The 20,830-nt window shown below is 41.9% G+C and overlaps 1 protein-coding gene across 1 annotated transcript; it reads left to right on the forward strand.

Moving 5' to 3' along the window:
• The first annotated feature begins 734 nt into the window (after positions 1 to 734).
• On the forward strand, positions 735 to 19,206 carry HSP90B1 (heat shock protein 90 beta family member 1). Its single transcript, XM_047867521.1, has 18 exons — positions 735 to 900; positions 1,938 to 2,040; positions 3,061 to 3,202; positions 3,714 to 3,830; positions 4,858 to 5,189; positions 9,885 to 9,996; positions 10,207 to 10,326; positions 10,884 to 11,000; positions 13,214 to 13,351; positions 13,435 to 13,512; positions 13,836 to 13,901; positions 14,503 to 14,772; positions 15,022 to 15,267; positions 16,158 to 16,294; positions 17,651 to 17,729; positions 17,821 to 17,976; positions 18,240 to 18,362; positions 18,907 to 19,206. The coding sequence occupies exons 1-18, from the start codon at positions 852 to 854 to the stop codon at positions 18,934 to 18,936; spliced, it is 2,415 nt and encodes an 804-aa protein (XP_047723477.1). The 5' UTR covers positions 735 to 851; the 3' UTR covers positions 18,937 to 19,206.
• Positions 19,207 to 20,830: the final 1,624 nt, after the last annotated feature.

Here is a 20,830-nt window from a genome sequence, read left to right on the forward strand (position 1 = left end):
AACAGAACGAGACGTAAATTCTAAACCACGCAGCACCGAATTCCCGCAAAGACACGTTGGGAAATGCGGAAGAGCCAAGCTACGCAGCTGGCCCGAAGTCCAAAGACTACGATTCCCAGCATTCAATACAGTGTACCTCCCCCACCCCTGTGCGTTGCATGCCGGTAATTGTAGTTTCTCACCACTCCCATCTAAAAAGTGCTCGGGCGATTTTCAACCTCTCACGTGTTTCTCTTTCCCCAGAAGCACTGCCAAAGAGAAAGCTGACGGCGAAAAGTCGCGCTGGAATCATTCCCACCGTGACCCCACGGTAGACCGGGAAAGAGTGAAGAACCGTTGCCATGACTACCGTTTCCCCTGGTCACGGAATAAACGCGCTCGAGGATCCGGAAGTGGTTCCTCTGCGACCTCTCCAAAAGGGAGGATGTGTTCAGTGCTGACGTTCATTGGGTCGTTTCACTTGGAGGCCAAAGCTTCCCAGGCAAAGGGGCGGTCCTGTGTGAGAGGGGCCCGCGGAGCCATTTGATTGGAAAAGAGAAGCTAAGGTTGACCAATCGGAGGGAGCCACGCTTCGGGCATCGGGCACCGCACCTGGACAGCTCCGATTGGTTTACTGCGGTCCCCCCCACGAGTTCCCATTGGGTGCAGAGGGTGCGTGGTGCGGCACCATTGGTGGGTTCGTGTTTCCCGTCCCCCGCCCGCGAGAGGCTGGGGTGAAAAGCGGCCCGACCTGTTTGGGGGGTAGTGGGCGGACCGCGCGGCTTGCGGTGTGAGGATCTGAGCCCCGTGGTGGGAGGTGGAGGCGGCTCCTGCGATCAAAAGGGACTTGAGACTCTCACCGGCCGCGCGCTATGAGGGCCCTGTGGGTGCTGGGCCTCTGCTGCGTCCTACTGACCTTCGGTGAGTGATCTCGGAGGAGCGGGCACCCCCGGACGCCCCCCTTCCGGCGCGGCCTCTTCTCGAAGGTTCTGGGGGCGTTGAGCCCAGGAGGGGGATAGCGGGGCCTCCGTTGGGCCTAGAGGGATCCATCGCCTTTCCTCGAAAGAGGCTCGGCTCGAGGGAGTTCGCGCACTCTCCTCTTCCTGTGGAAAGAAGAACGAGAACCGAGAACATTTAAATCCCTTGCAGATCTCCTAATATTCGCGCCTAGAGGTCTCAGCCAACTTGGGGTGGGGCGCCTCTCGGGCTCTTGGTCCCCCGGGAGCATTGCGGGTGCCCATTCCGGAGGACTTTTGTCAGACGCAGGAGCCTTCGGCCATCTGAGCTTGAGGACCCCCACCCCCCCTCCCGCGCCCCGCCACCCAGTCTTCCGAGGCTTTGACCCCGCGTTTCCTTTCTTAGGGGCTGGTCTGGGGAGCGTGGGGCTCTGAGTCAGAAGAAAGGCGGTGTCAGCGTGTTTGCTTCACTTTTGCGAGCTTCTTACCATGTCAGAATCTCATCACCTCTCCCCCCCCCCCCCCCCCCCCCCCCCGCTCAGTTGGGCCGGATTTCAGTTCCTCTCGCCAGAGGTTGCGCCAATTCTATTTGTATTCTGATCCGTGATACTGGAGGCCTAAGTTTTGGCGTGGTCACTTGGGAGGCCATGCCTTGGCCTGCGCAACACGTGTGAACGTAGAAGGGACCTGGTATCAAATCTGCTAAACTTTATTTATAAAGCTTCCCAGGGCTGCTCTAGAGACGTGATGCCCGCCCCAGCCTCCGCATTTCAGAATCTACTGGAGGGCCCCGTGTCTGAACTTAAATTTACATGTAAAAAGTATGCCAAGTGGGGTTTACATTGGGTGTTGAAAACTAGTGGATCCGTTCCCCCGTGCCCACCTCCCATACTTACCCCCTGAATTTTGCAACCTTACCCTTGCCCTGTTTGGTCATACTCCTTCTGAGAAGTACCCGAAGCAAAATGGTTACGAGTTTTCTGGTGTTAAATCTTCCTTCAGGGTCAGTCCAGGCTGATGATGAAGTGGACGTGGATGGTACAGTGGAAGAGGATCTGGGCAAAAGTAGAGAAGGCTCAAGGACAGATGATGAAGTTGTACAGAGGTTTGTGTTCTTTTGAAACTGTATGGTTGGGCCCTTGTGAATACTGGAATATAGTCGCTTCTTTTGTTGTCTTTTCTTCAAAGGTCCAGATGACCTGTAACACCCCAAATTTAAATACCTAAAAGGTCAGGGCAGTGAGCATGTTCATCCCTGAGTAGGTCCTAACTTGCGCCTAGGAATGACGGGTCAAAAGGGGATGAATTTCTTTTGAAAACTGTTCTGGTAACTAGATTGTGGGACACTAGGTCTGTGACTTTTCCCAGACCGGTTGGCTTTATATTCGGTAAGTGTGTAAACTTAGTAATTTTTAAGTAACCTCTTGCCCCCAATGTGGACCCACATATCACAAGTCTCATGCTCTACCGACTGAGCGAGCCAGGAACCCCTGAATGTAGTAACTTTAAAAAAGATTGCTCTCAAATGAGCGGTGTTTTCAAAGTTGGCCCCTTAGGACTTAATTGGCAATTTTGTAGGCCATTAGAGGCCAAAGCTTCCCAGGCAAAGAGGCGGTCCCACATGTGAGGGAACATATAAATGGTTTTGCTTTTTATTTTTAGTAGAGGAAAGTTGGGTTTATTTTCCTGACAATTTTAAGAACCAAGTATTCGGGGCGCCTGGGTGGCGCAGTCAGTTAAGCGTCCGACTTCAGCCAGGTCACCATCTCGCGGTCCGTGGGTTCGAGCCCCACGTCGGGCTCTGGGCTGATGGCTCAGAGCCTGGAGCCTGTTTCCGATTCTGTGTCTCCCTCTCTCTCTGCCCCTCCCCCGTTCATGCTCTGTCTCTCTCTGTCCCAAAAAAAAAAAAAAGAACCAAGTATTCTAGCTCAGTTGTTAAGGTGGTAAAATTTTATTGTGGCAAAAAGATAGAAATAGCGGGTTAGTAATATTTTATAAAGGTTTCCATTTTACCCCTTTAACCCTTAGGGCAATCTTACAAGACCACTGGGCTCTCATAGATCTATGTTTTGGAGAGAACTAAATAAGCAAGGCAGTTATTTGTTTGTCAAATTTATTTCTTTAGAGAGGAAGAAGCTATTCAGTTGGATGGATTAAATGCATCCCAAATAAGAGAACTTAGAGAGAAATCAGAAAAATTTGCCTTCCAAGCTGAAGTTAATCGAATGATGAAACTTATTATTAATTCATTGTATAAAAATAAAGAGGTAAGCAACATGTGGGTAATATTATTTTGTCTCTGTACAATAGCATACTCATTTACCCTCATAGTAAATGTACTTACATAGGAATTTCAGGTAAGTAGTTATTAGCAAAGTTTAAATACCCAGTATGTATATATAAAAATGCTCCCTATGGCGGGGGGGGGTGGGGGTTGTTAGACATTTTTACCTTTTTCCTTTCCCCTCCAAATATGGTCATAGCCTGCCAAATAGTCCTGAGGGCAGTCACACGGACAGCCCAGTGTGTTGCATACAGAAAGGTGTTACTACTCTTACCTGTTTAGGTATCCTTTATGGTCGCTACAGTTCTTTGTGTAAAGAGCTGTGTACCTCCTTTTACCAAGAGAGTAAAGCCACTTCTGTACCATAAGGAGTCTTATTTCATAGAGTGCTTTCTGGAGTACAGAGGAGAAATAAAATGGATTTGACATTAAATCTGATGTTTTGTGTATCTTGAGGCTAATCTAAGTGTGTGTTAACTCTGGCTTCCATTTAGATTTTCTTGAGAGAACTGATTTCAAATGCTTCTGACGCTTTAGATAAGATAAGGTTAATATCACTGACTGATGAAAATGCTCTTGCTGGAAATGAGGAACTAACTGTCAAAATTAAGGTAAGCTTAAAACAGATTTAAAGCAAAAAGAATCCTTAGCGATAGGCAATCTCTATCAATCAGGATAGGCCAGGTTATGCTGCAGTGGTAAATAATCGCCAAACCTAGGGGCTTAAATTGGAATTTAACAAAATATGGCTGTGGGCCAAATCCAACCTGCTGTTTCTTTTTATAAATAAAGTTTTATCAAAACACAGCCATGCCTATTTGTGTGTTATCTATGACTGCCTTTGCACTACACATTAGGTTTGAGTGGTTGTGACAGAGACCATATGGCTCACAAGCCTAAAATACTTCCTCTCTGGCCCTTTTTCTGAAGAAGTTTGCTAACCCCTGGCTTAAATCCTCCATCAAGGCCACTGTGGCCTTTGCTTTGTATCATCCTCATTCCCGGACACAGGCCAATTGAGTAGCCACCATCTGGAGTGTAGCTGGTTGCCATGGTGCAGAGAGAGCACTTGGAGGGTCTCCCATCCTTTAAAGGCTCTAGCCTGAAAGCTACATTCCTGACTCCCTCCCACTTGGCAGCTCATTGGCCAGAACCAGTCACATGGCCTTAATAACCAAGAATGAAGTATATTCCTACTATGTTTCCAGAAGGCAGAGAGCTAAGAATATTTAGTGAAGGACATTTATCACCACAAATTGCAAATAGAGAAGTTTTGAATCCTTTTATTTTCTATGAAAGAAATAGGCAAAATATAGAATTTTATTTTTCTTGAAAGTTTTTCTTCAGAAATAACTTGTTTTATTTAGGTCTGTCTCTGCCCTTTGACATTTAGACTAGTCTCTGCCTTTATATTGCTGCTTTCTCAAATACACTGGAACTTAAGATTTTCTCTATCAAGATGCTCATGTGTAAGAGACAGTAGGCCATAAAATAGTATAAGGAAAAATAACCCAGTTTAGTTTTCTGTATGGGAATTGATGTGGCCAAAAGCGGGTAGTTTCTGAATCTATAGCTTACCGTTTACTTGTCGTACAGTGAGTATTAAGCATATCTAACTATCCCGTTCTTGCCTTTCAGTGTGACAAGGAGAAGAACCTGCTGCATGTGACAGACACCGGTGTAGGGATGACCCGGGAAGAGTTGGTTAAAAACCTTGGCACCATAGCCAAATCTGGAACCAGCGAGTTCTTAAACAAAATGACTGAGGCACAAGAAGATGGCCAGTCGACTTCTGAATTGATCGGCCAGTTTGGTGTTGGCTTCTATTCTGCCTTCCTCGTGGCTGACAAGGTTATTGTCACGTCGAAACACAACAACGATACCCAGCACATCTGGGAATCTGACTCCAATGAATTTTCTGTGATTGCTGACCCAAGAGGAAACACCCTGGGACGGGGAACAACAATTACGTGAGTGTTACTAATTCCTAATGAGAATTAACAGTCCTGGTGAGGATCTTGACTCTGAGCAAGCAGCTTATTCTGGGCCTTCATTCCTTGCCTGTACAATGAGGAAATTGACCTGTTCTCATCACTTGAGGAAATCTTTGGAGGCCCTCCTGAGGCCCAGACACAAAGAGTTATGATAGCTGCTGTACACAGAGAGCAAAAAGTCCAAAGGGTTAATTCTTCTAGGGGAGAAGGCAGTTTGGAGGTCTCACAGCAATGGGTTGATTGAGGATGTCCAGGGAAGCAAGTCTTGGGAAAGAAGCGTCAATGGATGTAAAGGCATAGAGGCACAGCTGTTCAAGGGATTAAAGAAATTCCTCTCAGTTGGTAGTGGTTAATCATAGAATTTCTGATCAGCTTTTTTAAGGTTTTCTGAAGATACGGAGGGTGGCAAGACTGGATGAGAGGAGACTCTCTGGGTGACCACTGAAAGTACTCAACTATGGGAGTAACTGGTGTTGGGGACAGGTTGGAGAGACCAGGTGCAAATACAGAGCTTGAAGAAAGTTAATGAAAGTTCTTCTGAAGAGAATGTCTCGTTTGAGGATGGTTGTAAATTATTGAATCCAAATCGGAGTTTGGTTTAAGCCAGTAACTGTTGTCTGTATAGATGAGGCGGACCTTCTGCCCAGCATCTCTTGGTGTTTATAGCATGTGAAGGAGAACAGTTTCCTGCCTCTCCCCTGCCCCCCAACAAATACAACAGGATACTTCTACTTGCTTAATACTCCTGGAATGTCCGTATGAAGCTGCCAGCTTTGGGCCACATCAGAGAAATCGTATCTCGAGGTCATTTGACTTTTTTCTTCCTGCCAGGTGAAAATGTGCCTACATTCTCCACTTTTTTTTCATAATTCAGTTTTAAATTTTTCAACATAAGAATTTTTAAGTATTCAGAATGTAGAAAAGCATGTATCTATCATTCTGACCAGTTTTCTTCACTGAGGAAGCGAATAGTTCTGTCATTTTCATAAATGCTCATTTAATTGAGATTAATTACATGAGTGCATTTTAATACTTCTACTGATTTATTGTTCCCAATTTACCTTACTCTGCCTTTGTTAGTCCTAGCTCCTGCTCTCCTTAGGACACGTCGCTAATAGTCATGCCCCAGTGCCCTCTGTTAGGCGTTAGAAGAACAGAGGTAAATATCCTGTCTTAACTACAAAGAGCTAGAAAAACAATGTCCCAAGAGGCGCTAATGTCGTAGGGTGCTGAGCCACAGGTGAGATTATCTAGATGGAAGTTCCACAAAAGCACACATTTGGTTGAACGTTCCATTCCCAGAGCCTAACGCTTGCAGATATTTATAAGAGTGAATAAGTAAGGGTAATCAGGACAGTCTCCTGCAGGTAACATGGATGGCTGATCAGTGAGTGAAACTTGACGAGTGCTTTCTCTGCGTGAAACTGCCATTTTTCTTCAAGTCCTTTACCCAGCATTTATTCTGCAGATAACAATTTGAGTGCCTATTACCTGCTAAGGTTTAGAACTCAGTGGAGAGTAAGACCAGTGCAATCCATGCTTCCATGAGGCTCGAGTAAAGAAGAATGTGAAATAATTTCACAAATTCCAGAAAGGAAGCTAGAGCACACTTCCTTTATCAGGAGGACTTTCTGGGGGCGCCTGACTGACTCAGTCAGTAGAACGTGCTACTCGTGACCTCGGGATTGTAAGTTCGAGCCCCACATTGAATGTAGAGATGACTTAAAGTCTCGGGGCCCTTGGGTGGCTCAGTTGGTCAAGCGTCTGACTTTTGATTTTGGCATAGCTCATGATCTCACAGTTCGTGAGTTCGAGCCCCATATCAGGCTCTGCGCTGACAGTCAGAAATTCTTTCTCTCTACCCCTCCCCTGCTTGTGTTCTCTCTCTCTTTCCCTCTCTCAAAGTAAATAAATAAACTTTATTTAAAAAACAAGAATAAAATCTTGAGGGGTACCTGAAGGGCTCAGTCGGTTAAGTGTCCAACTTTTGGGTTTGGCCGAGATCGTTATCTCACAATCTAAATGACTGTGCTGACAGTGTGGAGCCTGCTTCGGGTTCTCTCGCTCTCACTCTCAAAATAAACCAACATTAAAAAGTAATCTTTTTTTAAAGTTGGGGGGAGCTTGCTGAAATAAGGGTAAGTTAGATTCAGATATTCTAGGAAGCAAGTACAGTATATGTTGGAAGTTCCAAAGGCAAGAGGCCCATTTAAGGAACTGAAAGTCTAGACTGGACAAACTAAAGAGAAGACAAAGTGATGAGGTCAAGGTTCTACCTTATATATATGACTTCATCTTCTATTAGACCAATGAAATAGAAGCCTTCAAACAATTCAGTTGCTACCTACTCTTTCTATTCCTAGCCCTAAATTAGCCCTAGCCCGCATACCCTTATGAGAAATTTTGTGAGGATTGAATGAGATCATGAAAGGAGCATCCAGTAAGTACTAACTAGTACATGTGCTTCTGTCCTTGCTACTGCAAGGGAGGTATTCTGCATTGTTCCCTAAAGCTGGTCATTACATCCAATCTGCTGCTTCTCTCCTCCTCCCTCCTCAGAGGCTAAGCATGAATTAATTCCAGCCCCATCGTTTAAAGGCAGCCTTTCCTACATGCTCCCTCTTTACCATCAAAACCTAAACATGTTCAAGTCTCCGTGGGGAAGGAAGAGAGGCAGGTAGTGCCACACCCCCGTCTACTGTCAGGCATATCATAACTGTATCCACCACGTTTCCATTGAAATAAGTCCTCAGTAATCTTGTTGCTAAATCCATTGGATTCAGGGGGGTTTTAATTCACATTGGTCCCAGCAATAGAGTCCTTTTGTTCTTAGTTTTCCTCTTGTGTTTTGGTGTCTACTGCATACCCCTTAAGACAATCGCATAGTTTCCATGACCCTGGGTATCTTTTCGTTTCTTTCCCTGTTGCTTAAATGTTGACAGTATCTCTCAAAGGTAACTCTTCAGCCCTTTCTCCTTACATTTGTGTTCCTTATGCAGCCTTCCTACCGTCATGGATTCAGCTTCCAGTTCTCGCTCAGGGTCCTCAAATCTGTATTCTTAGTCTGGATCAGAGGTCAGCTGACTTTTTCCTAAAGGACCAGCTTGTAAATGTTTTTAAGCATTTGGATGGTAGGACCTGTCACATGTCACACAACTCTGATGTTCTTGCTGGAAAGCGACCATAGACAATATACGATAAGGGTGTGTCCCAGTAAAATTTCTTACAGGTGCCAGCCATAGTTGGCAAACCCTTGGTCTATATGTCCCTACTGGGCTCTGCACTCATATATCTAATTGCCTTTTAAATATGTCTAACTGAGATGTAACCATCAGCTTCAACTTGGATCCACAACTGCATTCTCCTCCAGCCCCTCATCACCCAGATATTGCTCTGAAACCAGAGACTTGGCCACTCTCTAGGCTTTGTCATCATGAACTATCTACCTGTTGGTGATGCTACTACATTGTAAGCTTTTTGAAGCAAGAAGAGACCCATGATAGGGGCACCTGGGTGGCTCAGTTGGTTAAGCGTCTGACTTCAGCTCAGGTCATGATCTCGCGGTCCGCGAGTTCGAGCCCCACGTCGGGCTCTGGGCTGATGGCTCAGAGCCTGGAGCCTGCTTCTGATTCTGTGTCTCCCTCTCTCTCTGCCCCTCCCCCATTCATGCTCTGTCTCTCTCTGTCTGAAAAATAAACAAAAACGTTAAAAAAAAAATTAAAAAAAAAAAAGAGACCCATGATACAACATTGCCCATGTTTATTAAGGACACTCCCGTACATGGGCTCCCCACTGGGTCTGAAGGTATGTTCTGAGGTGTTTGGTGAGTGGAGGAGGGTTCCTGCAGAAAGGACAGTAAGTGAGGAAGAAGAGGAAACAACTGCAGCTTTCAGTGTTAGAGTTATATCGAAGCCAGTGCTGTTCAGTCGAACTCTGGAAATACTCCACCCCTGCACTGTCCAGTATGACTGTGCAACTAAAGAACTAACCTTAAGTTTTGTTTAAATAAAATGTGGCTGGTTGACTGTTTTGGTCAGTGGAGATATGAACACTATTTTGGATTAGTTTTGTAGCTTTTTTAAGGAACATGTTTTTATTAAGGGTTCACTATCTATAGGAGAGGCTTTTTTTTTTTAAGATTTTATTTTTGGGTAATGTCTATACCCAGTGCTCGAACTCACGACCCTGATGTCAAGTGTCTCCTGCTCTTCTGGCTGAGCCAGCCAGGCACCCCTGCATTTGCTTATCTATAATGATCATTTGGTTTTGAGAGCAACTATCAGAGTGCTTGTAATTCCATTTTTTTCTCCAGAATGTTTCAGTGCCTTCTCACCTTGAGCTAGCTTAACGTGTCAGTTCTTCAAATGAAAAACAAAAAAACTAACATGTTGAGAAGGTTGGGACATTGGCACTTTTTATTTGGGACTAAGGATATTTTTCACACAAGGAATGCAAGGAAGATTTTTCCCTGTGTTGTACTCATATCTGGTATATGGAGCCATATATGACTCATAAACCATCATTGGTGATGAGAGTTTTTAACATGAAAAACAGGGGCCATCTTGGATTATGCCAAACTGTTAGCATTGTCAGGAAGGTATTTAGATTAATTTATAATCAAATCTTTTAAACCAAGGATGTCTTTCTAAACCTGTCTTGTTTTCTTTACAGCCTTGTTTTAAAAGAAGAAGCATCTGATTACCTTGAATTAGATACAATTAAAAATCTCGTCAAGAAATATTCACAGTTTATAAACTTCCCTATTTATGTGTGGAGCAGCAAGGTAAATCTACATTGATACAAATTCATATGTGCTGCGTTGGCACATATTTAAATCTTTAACCCTTAAGAGCCACGTTTGCTCTTTCGGTATGGGGATACTCCGGGTTTTCTTCTGGAAGACCTGTTTGTTGGAGCTGTAATTTTGTTTCATATCCTCGATGAAATCAGGATTATTAAATGAATGAATTTCACCATAATTCTACTTCACTAGACTGAAACTGTTGAGGAACCCATGGAAGAAGAAGAAGCAGCGAAAGAAGAAAAGGAAGATTCTGATGATGAAGCTGCAGTGGAAGAAGAAGAAGAGGAAAAAAAACCAAAAACCAAAAAAGTAAGTCTGGTTAATCTCCACACTAAAATGCTGTTTAAGGTATGTTCAAGAAAATACAAAAATCCAAGTATGCACAGACTGATCTGGGTTCAGTTTTCATTAATTCTTAAAGGGCTTTTTCTCTCCAAATGGTAAGTCCATAGACCCAACTTTTAAAAACAAGGACTAAGTTTATTTGTTAGTGTTTGTGTTTTCTGCCTCTGGAAAGTTTTAAGTAGCAAACACCGATCATTTTTATGAATAGTTTAAAAAGAAATGACATTTTAGTTAAAAATGAGGAAAAACTGTAATTTGCTTTTTATCAATAGTAATGATAACCAATTGCCTTCTTTGTGTTAAAGATCAATCTTAAATGTTGAGAAAAATGGCTTTTTTTTTTTTTTTTTTTTTTGAGAGAGAGAGATTTTTTTGATCCCACTGTCAGGAGCCATAGTAGATTAGGAGTGTCCTTTGGTGTTTCCCACATTCGTTTGCAATGTCCTGAAGTTCTAGGTAGCACTTGTAGTGTACAACTGCTGCTGAGTGCTGGGGCTGCTAATCATGTCCTGTAACTTCAGGTTGAAAAGACTGTCTGGGATTGGGAACTTATGAATGACATCAAACCGATCTGGCAGAGACCATCAAAAGAAGTAGAAGATGATGAATACAAAGCTTTCTACAAATCATTTTCAAAGGTAAATATTACTTTAGAACGTGATGAACATTACTAAGTCAAAACATTTTTAAATGGTGTTATAACTCTTTCAACACAGTTGGTTTCCGTTTAATCTTGTTTGTTTTATATTATGCATCTTAAAAATTTAAGGAGTCTCTAGGCTTCACCACATTGCCAACAGGTCTGTGTTACCAAAAGGATTAACAACTGCCTTCGTGTGTAGGCAGATGACTTCCATAGAACATAATATCTTGTATTGAATGGCTTTTAGCGTCATTGGGTCTTTTTTCCATTTCCAAGAATGAATACTTTTTATCTGATTATAGTTGAGACAAAATGTTACATTAGTTTCAGGTGTAGAACACCAAGTCCGTGTGTCTCCACAGTATGCTCTGTTCACCACGAATGTCGCCAGCGTCTGTCCCCATACAGTGCTGTTACAGTACCATTGACTATTCCTTCTGCTATACCTTTTACTCCTGTGACTTAGTCGTTCCAGACCTGGAAGCCTGTGCCTCCCGCTCCCCTTCACCCATTTTGCCCATCCCCCACTCCTCCTCTCTGGCAACCATCCGTTTGCTCTCTGTGTCTATAGGTCTAATTTTGCTGTTTGTTGGTTTATTCATTTGGCTTTTTTTAAATTTTCTTTTTTCAACGTTTATTTATTTTTGGGACAGACAGAGACACAGCATGAACGGGGGAGGGGCAGAGAGAGAGGGAGACACAGAATCGGAAACAGGCTCCAGGCTCTGAGCCATCAGCCCAGAGCCCGACGCGGGGCTCGAACTCACGGACCGCGAGATCGTGACCTGGCTGAAGTCGGACGCTTAACTGACTGCGCCACCCAGGCGCCCCTATTCATTTGGCTTTTAACATCACCTTTAAAGAGCCTGTTTACAACCTCAGACCTTTATTGTGAGGTCATATTCTTAGGAATAATTACTAAATCTGTTTCTTTGCCTATTTCCTTTTACTGATCCCATCTTTTAAGTGAAGAATCTAAAACTAGCATGGATTAGGATTGTTTGAAGTTCATATTTCCCCATACAGCATTTTGTACTAAACAGAATAGTTTAATAAGCTTAGCATGGCTAGATAAAACTTAATATTCTGCGGTTATGTTTGTTCTTTAATCTTTATTCCATCCCTTCCTTGCTCTCCTCGTGTTAACATCCAACCATCTTTTACATTTCACCTCTTAAAAACTCCCCTTGGTTCTACTAGAACTCCACTTTTATTCTCTTGAACCATAGTTAGTCCTGGTGTATACAAACATAACGTACTTTCGTCAAGGACAGCTGTATTAGAAATAGAATGTGAGCTACTGGGGTGCCTGGGTGGCACGTCTGACTTCACCATCTCTGGGTTTGAGCCTCGCATCTGGCTCCACACTCTTAAGTGCTTGGGATTCTCTTGCTCTACCTCTCTCTCTGCCTCTTCCCCACTTGCACACACGTGATCTCTCTTAAATAAGCTTTAAAAAAAAAACCTAATGTGAGCCACATCTGTGATTCTTAACTTCTTAGAAGCATGTTTTTTTTTAAAGTCGAAACAGGCATAGTTAATTTTTAATGATAAGTCTGATTTAACCTAACATACCCAAAATAGTTCAACACGTAATCATTATTTAAAAACTTAAACACATTTTACTTTGTTTTGTTTTGTACTGGATCTTCAAAGTCTGGTTGTAGATTTCATACTTAACATGTATCTCAATTCGGATTAGCCACGTTTCAAGTGTTAGTACCCACATGTGGGTACTGTAGTGGATAATGCAGATCTAGGGAATTTGTCTTTAGGATTTATTTACATACCTCTTTACATCCACTGCTCTAGTCCATATCCCAGTGGAAGAAATGTATTCCCGAGTACTTCTTTCTGGTTGAGCAGTACACTCATGAAGCATTGTATGTTGTTATTTAGATAGGATCAGGGCTTTCATACCCTGTTCTCTGACACATGTGAAACCTAGACCCATGCATCTTTCCCCCAGTTTAAGAGATTGAGTGACACTGTGGACGGTCATCAGCAAAACCACCATGTCTAGCCAGTTTATAGGAGAGTAGTCCTAGCCGTTTCTTCCCTACATTCCTCTCTCCACCCCCATTTGTTTGGTAAGGGGACTCTTGTTAGTTAAATGCTAAACTAAATGTCTACCACATAATAAATCACTTAGCCTTTGCAATGCCTTTTTCCGGTGCCTTTGAATGACTAAATGCCAACTTTCCATAGGAAAGTGATGACCCCATGGCCTACATCCACTTTACTGCTGAAGGGGAAGTTACCTTCAAATCCATTTTATTCGTACCTACTTCTGCTCCTCGTGGTCTGTTTGATGAATATGGATCGAAGAAGAGTGATTACATTAAGGTGAGTTTTTAAGTTGTAACGACTGAGTTTAAAATTTGAAGGTATAATTTCCAGAAAGTGACCTTTTCTTGGTCTCTGCTTAGCTCTATGTGCGCCGAGTATTCATCACAGACGACTTCCATGACATGATGCCCAAGTACCTTAATTTTGTCAAGGGTGTTGTAAGTATCTGAAGACTATGAGGAAAGGGGTCGTTAAACACGGGAGGGGCGCCTGGGTGGCTCAGTCAGTTAAGTGTCTGACTCTTGGCTTCGGCTCAGGTCATGATCTCATAGTTTGTGAGTTTGAGCCCCAAGTCAGGCTCCAAGCTGACCTTGTAGAGCCTGTTTGGGATTCTTCCTCTCTCCCCCACTTCCTCCCACCCTCTTTAAGTAAATAAATAAGCTTAAAAAGGCAGGGAACAGAAGTACTTTTTTGGTTTGTTGGTTTGGATTTTTTTCCCAGTGTTTCTGTTGCTCACTGAACTTTCTTTTGCCATCTGAAGGTGGACTCAGATGATCTCCCCTTGAATGTTTCCCGGGAAACTCTTCAGCAACATAAACTGCTTAAGGTGAGTGTCTCTGGGAAGAGACTAGCTGGTTTCTTTCCTCTTTGAGTGGGCTGTGAAGAACAGGCAGCATTAACAGAGTCCCCAGATTTTGAGACCAGTCCTTGGCTCTTTAGCTGAAGAACTTAATTTTACTCTAGAATTATTAAATCCTAAGAATCTGATTGTTTTTCACCCAATATTTTATAAAAGTTTCAAACATACAGAAAAGTTGAGTGAATTGTGTAGTAAACACCCACACAGAACCACTACCCAGAATATAAACATGAGGGGTCATTCCAGGGTTCTGGGATCAAGCCCTGCGTCAGGCTCTGCACTGAGCACAGAGACTGCTCTAGATTCTCCCACCCTACCCCTCTCCCCTGCTTGCATGCTCTCTAAACATTTATAAACATTAAAACAATCTTGGGACTATTTCCACTGACAACCCATTTCTGCTCAGTCTCACATAGATTGCTTACCGTTCCCTGCCACTTGAGAAATGGCAGTGACGAGGCCGTGTCTTTCTATCTTTCACCACTGCTCCCCGATGCTCTCACATAGGGAAGGTTCTCAAAAGTTTGAGACCACATTCACTAATGAATTATTCTTTAATTGTATTTAGGTGATTAGAAAGAAGCTTGTCCGTAAAACTCTGGACATGATCAAGAAGATTGCTGATGAGAAGTACAATGATACTTTTTGGAAAGAATTCGGTACCAACATCAAGCTCGGTGTGATTGAAGACCACTCAAATCGAACACGTCTTGCAAAACTCCTTAGGTTCCAGTCTTCTCATCATCCAAGTGACATTACGAGTCTAGATCAGTATGTGGAAAGAATGAAGGAGAAACAAGACAAAATCTACTTCATGGCTGGGTCCAGCAGGAAAGAGGTAAGTTGAACTCCAGCTGTCAGGCATCCTGGTATGTAGCCAACTCCTGAGAAAAAAAGAACTTAATTGTGATGGTGGCCTGGAGTCATTACAAGGCCTGCTCAGCCACTGACAGGAAAGTCATTTATACTCTCTGCACCTCTTATTTCCCCACCTGTAAAATGGGGTTGTTAGTTCTAGATAAATGTAGCTACTGGGGTATATACCAGGGGTAGACTTGGAAACTTTATCGCTTTCTTAATTTTATAGGCTGAATCTTCTCCATTTGTTGAGCGACTTCTGAAAAAGGGCTATGAAGTGATTTATCTCACAGAACCTGTGGACGAATACTGCATTCAGGCTCTTCCGGAGTTTGATGGGAAAAGGTTCCAGAATGTTGCCAAGGAAGGAGTGAAATTTGATGAAAGTGAGAAAACTAAGGAGAGTCGTGAAGCAGTTGAGAAAGAATTTGAGCCTCTGCTCAATTGGATGAAAGATAAAGCTCTCAAGGACAAGGTATTCTTCTGGGAGTTAAAACCTGTGAAATTTTAGCATCTGCATTTTATTTTTTTTTAACGTTTGTTTCTTTATTTTGAGAGAAAGCTCAAGCTGGGAAGGGGCAGAGAGCGGGAAAAGTTGCACAGAACAACATTTAATATAGTGGTTAAATTTTGGGGAGGATGAGCTTAAAATTACAAACTACAGGGACACCTGGTTAGAGTAGTCTGTAGAGCTTAACAGCTCTTGATCTCGGTGTCCTGAGTTTGAGTCCCACATTGGGTATAGAGCCTACTTTATGTATGTATGTATGTATGTATGTATGTATGTATGTATGTATGTATGTATATTTTTGAGAGAGACAGAGACAGAATGTGAGTGGGTTGGGGCAGAGAGAGAGGGAGGCACAGAATCTGAAGTAGGCTCCAGGCTGTCAGCACAGAGCCTGACGTGGGGCTCGAACTCACGAGCTGTGAGATCATGACCTCAGCCGAAGTCGGACGCTCAACTGACTGAGCCACGCAGGCACCCCAATAGAGCCTACTTTAAAAAAAGGTTTATAAACTACAAAGAATTAAAAGGATAATAATGGCTATTGTGTACAGTTCTGTCATTTTTTTTTTTTTTGTAACTGAATGTTTTCTGTAGTTTAATACTGCCTTTGTGGTAACTTAAATTTTTATTGGTTGAATTTAAGTCTTCTGTGTGTTTAAAAGTTGGTGTTTATTTTTGACCAAAAAAATTTCAATTATTAAATGTCAAGAGTTTCCTAAGAATCTGAATAAGAGGTATTTTTATGCTTGTATTTGATCTTAAGTGATGAATCCTTAAGGGATTGAAATGCAGTTACTGAATGACCTTAACTATTGGTATTTACATGTATCTAAGTTTTGATTTCTTATCTTAAGATTGAAAAGGCCGTGGTATCTCAACGTCTGACAGAGTCTCCTTGTGCTCTTGTGGCCAGCCAGTATGGGTGGTCTGGCAACATGGAGAGAATCATGAAAGCTCAAGCCTACCAGACGGGCAAGGACATCTCTACAAAGTAAGCATCCTTGGGAAGGTCCCTGCAAGGTATTCGTTCTTAGCCAGCCTTCCTTTTGTAGACCATGCCAGCGGAGAACTGATGTGTTTTTAAGTGGCCACCACTATCGGTTAGATAAAAGAGGAGACAAGTTTACAGAGGTATTCCTCTGACATTAGATTGATAAAGGAAAGGTGTTGAACTCATGATTTATTTTAAGGTATTTTTATTTACAAATGGAAATGCAGTCTGTTACGTATATTGTCCATTGCTTTTGCATATCCTTGGCCTGGTATGTGTACTTCTTCATTTTTAGATATTAATAGTTAACAGATGAGGTAATGATCTTGTCATTTGTCAAATGAGTTACATGCTTTTTAACTGCCATCCCTCCTTCCCCAAATAGTATGCCCTGCAAAATAAAGGGTAAAAGACCCATGGGTGAACAAGTTTATGAACTCAAGGGCTGAGTGCTGGACGTACACTGGGTCTTCAGGTGCCCTTTATTTTCAGGGAATATATATATGTCACATTTATATTGTAATGTCACAGCGGTGGTCTTGAAAATGATTTCTTCCCTGCTTTTATTCTCCCGTCTCCCATCTGGAATGTCTTTCTGTTTGCTCTCTGCTCATGTTTTCCCCAAGGCCTAGCTGAAGGATTCTTCTCACAAGTGTAGTCTCCATGATCACAATTTCAAAACTCTGTATATATGAAGTATATTTCATATCTAGTGAGACTCCCTAATATATGTTTCAACAGTAAAGTGCAAAAATGGTGTCTTGCTTCTGTGTCTTATCCCCCTGAAGACTTTACAGATTATAAAGTTAAGGTGGAAAATAGGTTTCTGCTTATATTCCGTTGTAACAGTATAGTAGCCATTAAATAAATGTTCATTTATTTCAGTCATTTATGAACAGGAAGTTCCCTTCCATTCAGTGAGCAAACACCTGCTGTGTCTGTCCACAGTGAATAGATATCACTGCTCTCTTTTTGCCATTCAGACCAGTCAGGATAACAAACCAAGTCTTAATCTTCTAAATTCTGCATCTGTAATGGGTTTACCCCGCGAGGGGTAGATGCAGTTCCTCCTGTCCTCCTCTCTAGGAGGGAGACCAGTCACAGCTGACAGAAAACTAACGGTATGAAGGTATATTTAGAATGCATTGGGAACTCCGCTCAGATAAAGAAACAACTAATGTGTCTTGGAACCATATTGGTGAAGGCATCGTGGAGAAGGTACTAAAAGGCAGAACACGGTGTCGTGTAGCGATATAAATTTTCCAAGAGCTATGTATAATTTTAAAAATTTATAGAATGTGGGAAATGTACGGAGCCTGAAGTTTGACGTTAATGTTCGTTTTTACCCCTTACCAGTTACTATGCCAGCCAGAAGAAAACATTTGAAATTAATCCCAGACATCCCCTGATCAAAGACATGCTTCGACGAGTGAAGGTGATTAATACTGTAGCCATACTCCTTCATCTTTTCGTTGGGATACTTTGTACCTTTTAATATTAATCAGATGTCACTTCTTTCATCTCAGGAAGATGAAGATGATAAGACCGTTTCAGATCTTGCTGTGGTTTTGTTTGAAACGGCAACACTACGGTCAGGATATCTGTTACCAGACACTAAAGCCTATGGAGATCGAATAGAAAGAATGCTTCGCCTCAGTTTAAACATTGACCCTGATGCAAAGGTTTGAAATAATTTATAAAATGTTTGACTCCCCAGTGCCACACGCGGTGCTAGAATTAATAAGAAATTCCCTTTTATATCTTTTTTTTTTTTATCTGTCTCCCTTTGCTAGCTTGACTGTTGAGTCTAATTAGCGGATTTACTGTGCAGTTCTGGATAAAACAGGAGTGAAGTTAATTCCGATGTTAGTACGTTTGAATGAACAAAGTGGAAATAGATCCAAGGTATTGGATCCATTAATGAGCTTATAAATGGTGCCCTTAGGTGGAAGAAGAACCCGAAGAAGAACCTGAAGAAACAACAGAGGACACCACAGAAGACACAGAGCAGGACGAAGAAGAAGAAATGGATGCAGGAGCAGATGAAGAAGAACAGGAAACAGTAAAGGTATACATAGCAAGTCAAGAATGGGACTTGCATTTTAGTTCTTGCAAAACTAGGCAAACTTTTATTTTCAGTTCTGTCATTAGGACTGCATAGCTTCTAGAAGTCAGACAGGAAATCTCCAAAATAGGCATCTAATGATGAAATTCAAAAGCTGGAGCAGCTCCTTTTTTTCTGTTTAAAGTGTATACTTTCAGCTGCCCGCTCCTTTTGTTCCTTTATTTTAGCCATCCAGTCCTGAGACATTGTTAAACAGATTTTCCCTTAGCCCACAAGGCATACTCTGCCACTGGCTTCTGCCTTCGTCTATGGCAGCATGAGGCCGATGGAAATTTTTGATTATTTCTGTTCAGGAGTCATTTATCTTACTGTTAAGTTCGAAATGATCCCGCAGATTGACAAATGTCGTTCTAGCCTACAGCTGAAATAATGGAAATACGCTAGGCCCATTTCAATTGTTTCTTCATACACGTACCTTCTGTGAGCTAAGGGTTTTTTTTTGCTAGTTTTTAATGTCGTCTAAGTTTTTTTTTTTTTATTTTCACAGAAATCTACAGCTGAAAAAGATGAATTATAAATTATACTCTCACCATTTGGATCCTGTGTGGAGAGGGAATGTGAAATTTAAGTCATTTCTTTTGGGAGAGACTTGTTTTGGATGCTCCCCCCAGCCCCCTTCACCCCTGCACTGTAAAATGTTGGGATTGTGGGTCACAGAAAGAAGTGGGTTTTTTAGTTGAATTTTTTTTTAACATTCCTCATGAATGTAAATTTGTACTATTTAACTGACTATTCTTGGTGTAAAATCTTGTCATGTGTATAAAAATAAAAAAGATCCCAAATACTATGTCTTGCCTGTCTTCATAATGATTATGTAGAACTATGTATACTTGGTCGATTTTTTGTTTTTAAATCCTGTGTTTGGGGTTTTTTTTCTCTTATAAAAGTAATTCATACATACCAAAAAGTCTTTTTTAAAACTAGTATTTTAAAAAGTCACCTATATAGAGAAAAGATAATGTTCCTTACAGAAGAATTCCAAAAAAACAGGTAGATAGATGCTCCCCCCGCCCTTGCAGGAGGTGGAGCTTAAACTCCTTTCCTTTCTGAAAGATGGCTAGACTTAGTAGCTGTCCTCTAGCAGACAGAAAGGGAAAATCATTTCTTTGTAGCAGAGAAACCTGGCAGAAGCTACCTTAACCTAGTGATCAAGGTTAATAGCAGTGATTTCCTGTATCCCTGTCAGGATACGGTAAGGGTAAGTCTGGTGTATAATATAGTCAGTGGTTCCTTGGCTTTGACACCTACACCATGGTGATGTAAGAGGATGGCATCCATGGAAACAGGGAGAAGGCACGTGGGGATTCTACTATCTTTGCAGTTTTCCTGTAAATCTAGAGTTACTCCAAAATAAGACTGTCTCTTAAAACACCCATAATCCTACAACAGAGATAACTAGATAATGAGTGCTGGTCCTCAGCAAGTGTGATCATTTAATTTCTTTTGAAGTGTATTATTTATGAGAAACTGGTTTCTGTACTTTGACTAGTTGTGTAGCCATCTGAAATGGTAGTCTTACTTAACTGCGGCTAGGGAGAGAAAATCTGAGTTGTATATTCAGAGATCATATGTGTGAGAGGAAATTCTGTGGAAACTAACTTTACTATGATAACTTTAATATTAACTATAATACAACTTTACTGTTTTGTTAGGGACTGAATTTTCCTGATGATCTAGGACGCTTTTCTGGGCTTCTTGTATTTCTGTTGGTTGTATGCTTCCTACTCCTCCCTCCAAGCTATTTTTCTAGGGTTAATTTGCAATAATCACTTTAATGGCTACCTTACTTGAATGTGTATCTTTTTTAAAATCTGTTTCTTTTAAGAAATAAAACGGAGCTCCATCAGTCATCGTCATCAGGAAACATGCTTATAGTTAAGATGTGGCTTCTTTTTGTGATACGATGTTATATTATTAGCTATTAGTTGTACTAGTTTCCAATTTTTTGGCCACTATAGATTACCATTTTTAATAAAGATTGTTATAAAGAAATTAAAGCCATCGCATTGCATTCAATTAATAACATCTGAAACTTGCTCTTCAGAGTCTTCCAATTGCAAATTCTGAGTTTCCATTGTTTCCAGCAGGAAGCTTAGAAAGCATCGTACTCCCTCAGTTTTTGGAAAAGCGACCAGCTACGTCCAAGACACCTTGCACAACTGTTTGACCTAATTTAATTACCAAATAACTTGCAACTGGTCCATCTTGAGTTGTTTTCTCCCACAGCTTTATTAAGGAAGAATCTAGTACTACTTTTGATTTTTGGTTTGTAGGTCACCGATTTGGTTCTCCAGGAAGCACTAGAATGGAGTTTTTAGTATACAGGATGTTCGTTAAGGAGTGCGCTTAAATCAGCACCTGTGGAAGGAAAGGAAATGGGATGGAGCAGAGGGAGAAGGAGAGAAGCAACG

The sequence above is a fragment of the Prionailurus viverrinus genome, chromosome B4 (genome assembly GCF_022837055.1).
Source record: "Prionailurus viverrinus isolate Anna chromosome B4, UM_Priviv_1.0, whole genome shotgun sequence".
NCBI lineage: Eukaryota > Metazoa > Chordata > Mammalia > Carnivora > Felidae > Prionailurus > Prionailurus viverrinus.

What these genes read in the sequence shown, in the direction of transcription:
- HSP90B1 (XM_047867521.1), top strand. Translation starts at nt 852, where the DNA reads ATGAGGGCCCTGTGGGTGCTGGGCCTCTGCTGCGTCCTACTGACCTTC. An exon ending in AGCAACATAAACTGCTTAAG is followed by an intron (nt 13,902 to 14,502) that starts GTGAGTGTCTCT and finishes AATTGTATTTAG; the next exon opens with GTGATTAGAAAGAAGCTTGT. An exon ending in ACATTGACCCTGATGCAAAG is followed by an intron (nt 17,977 to 18,239) that starts GTTTGAAATAAT and finishes TGGTGCCCTTAG; the next exon opens with GTGGAAGAAGAACCCGAAGA.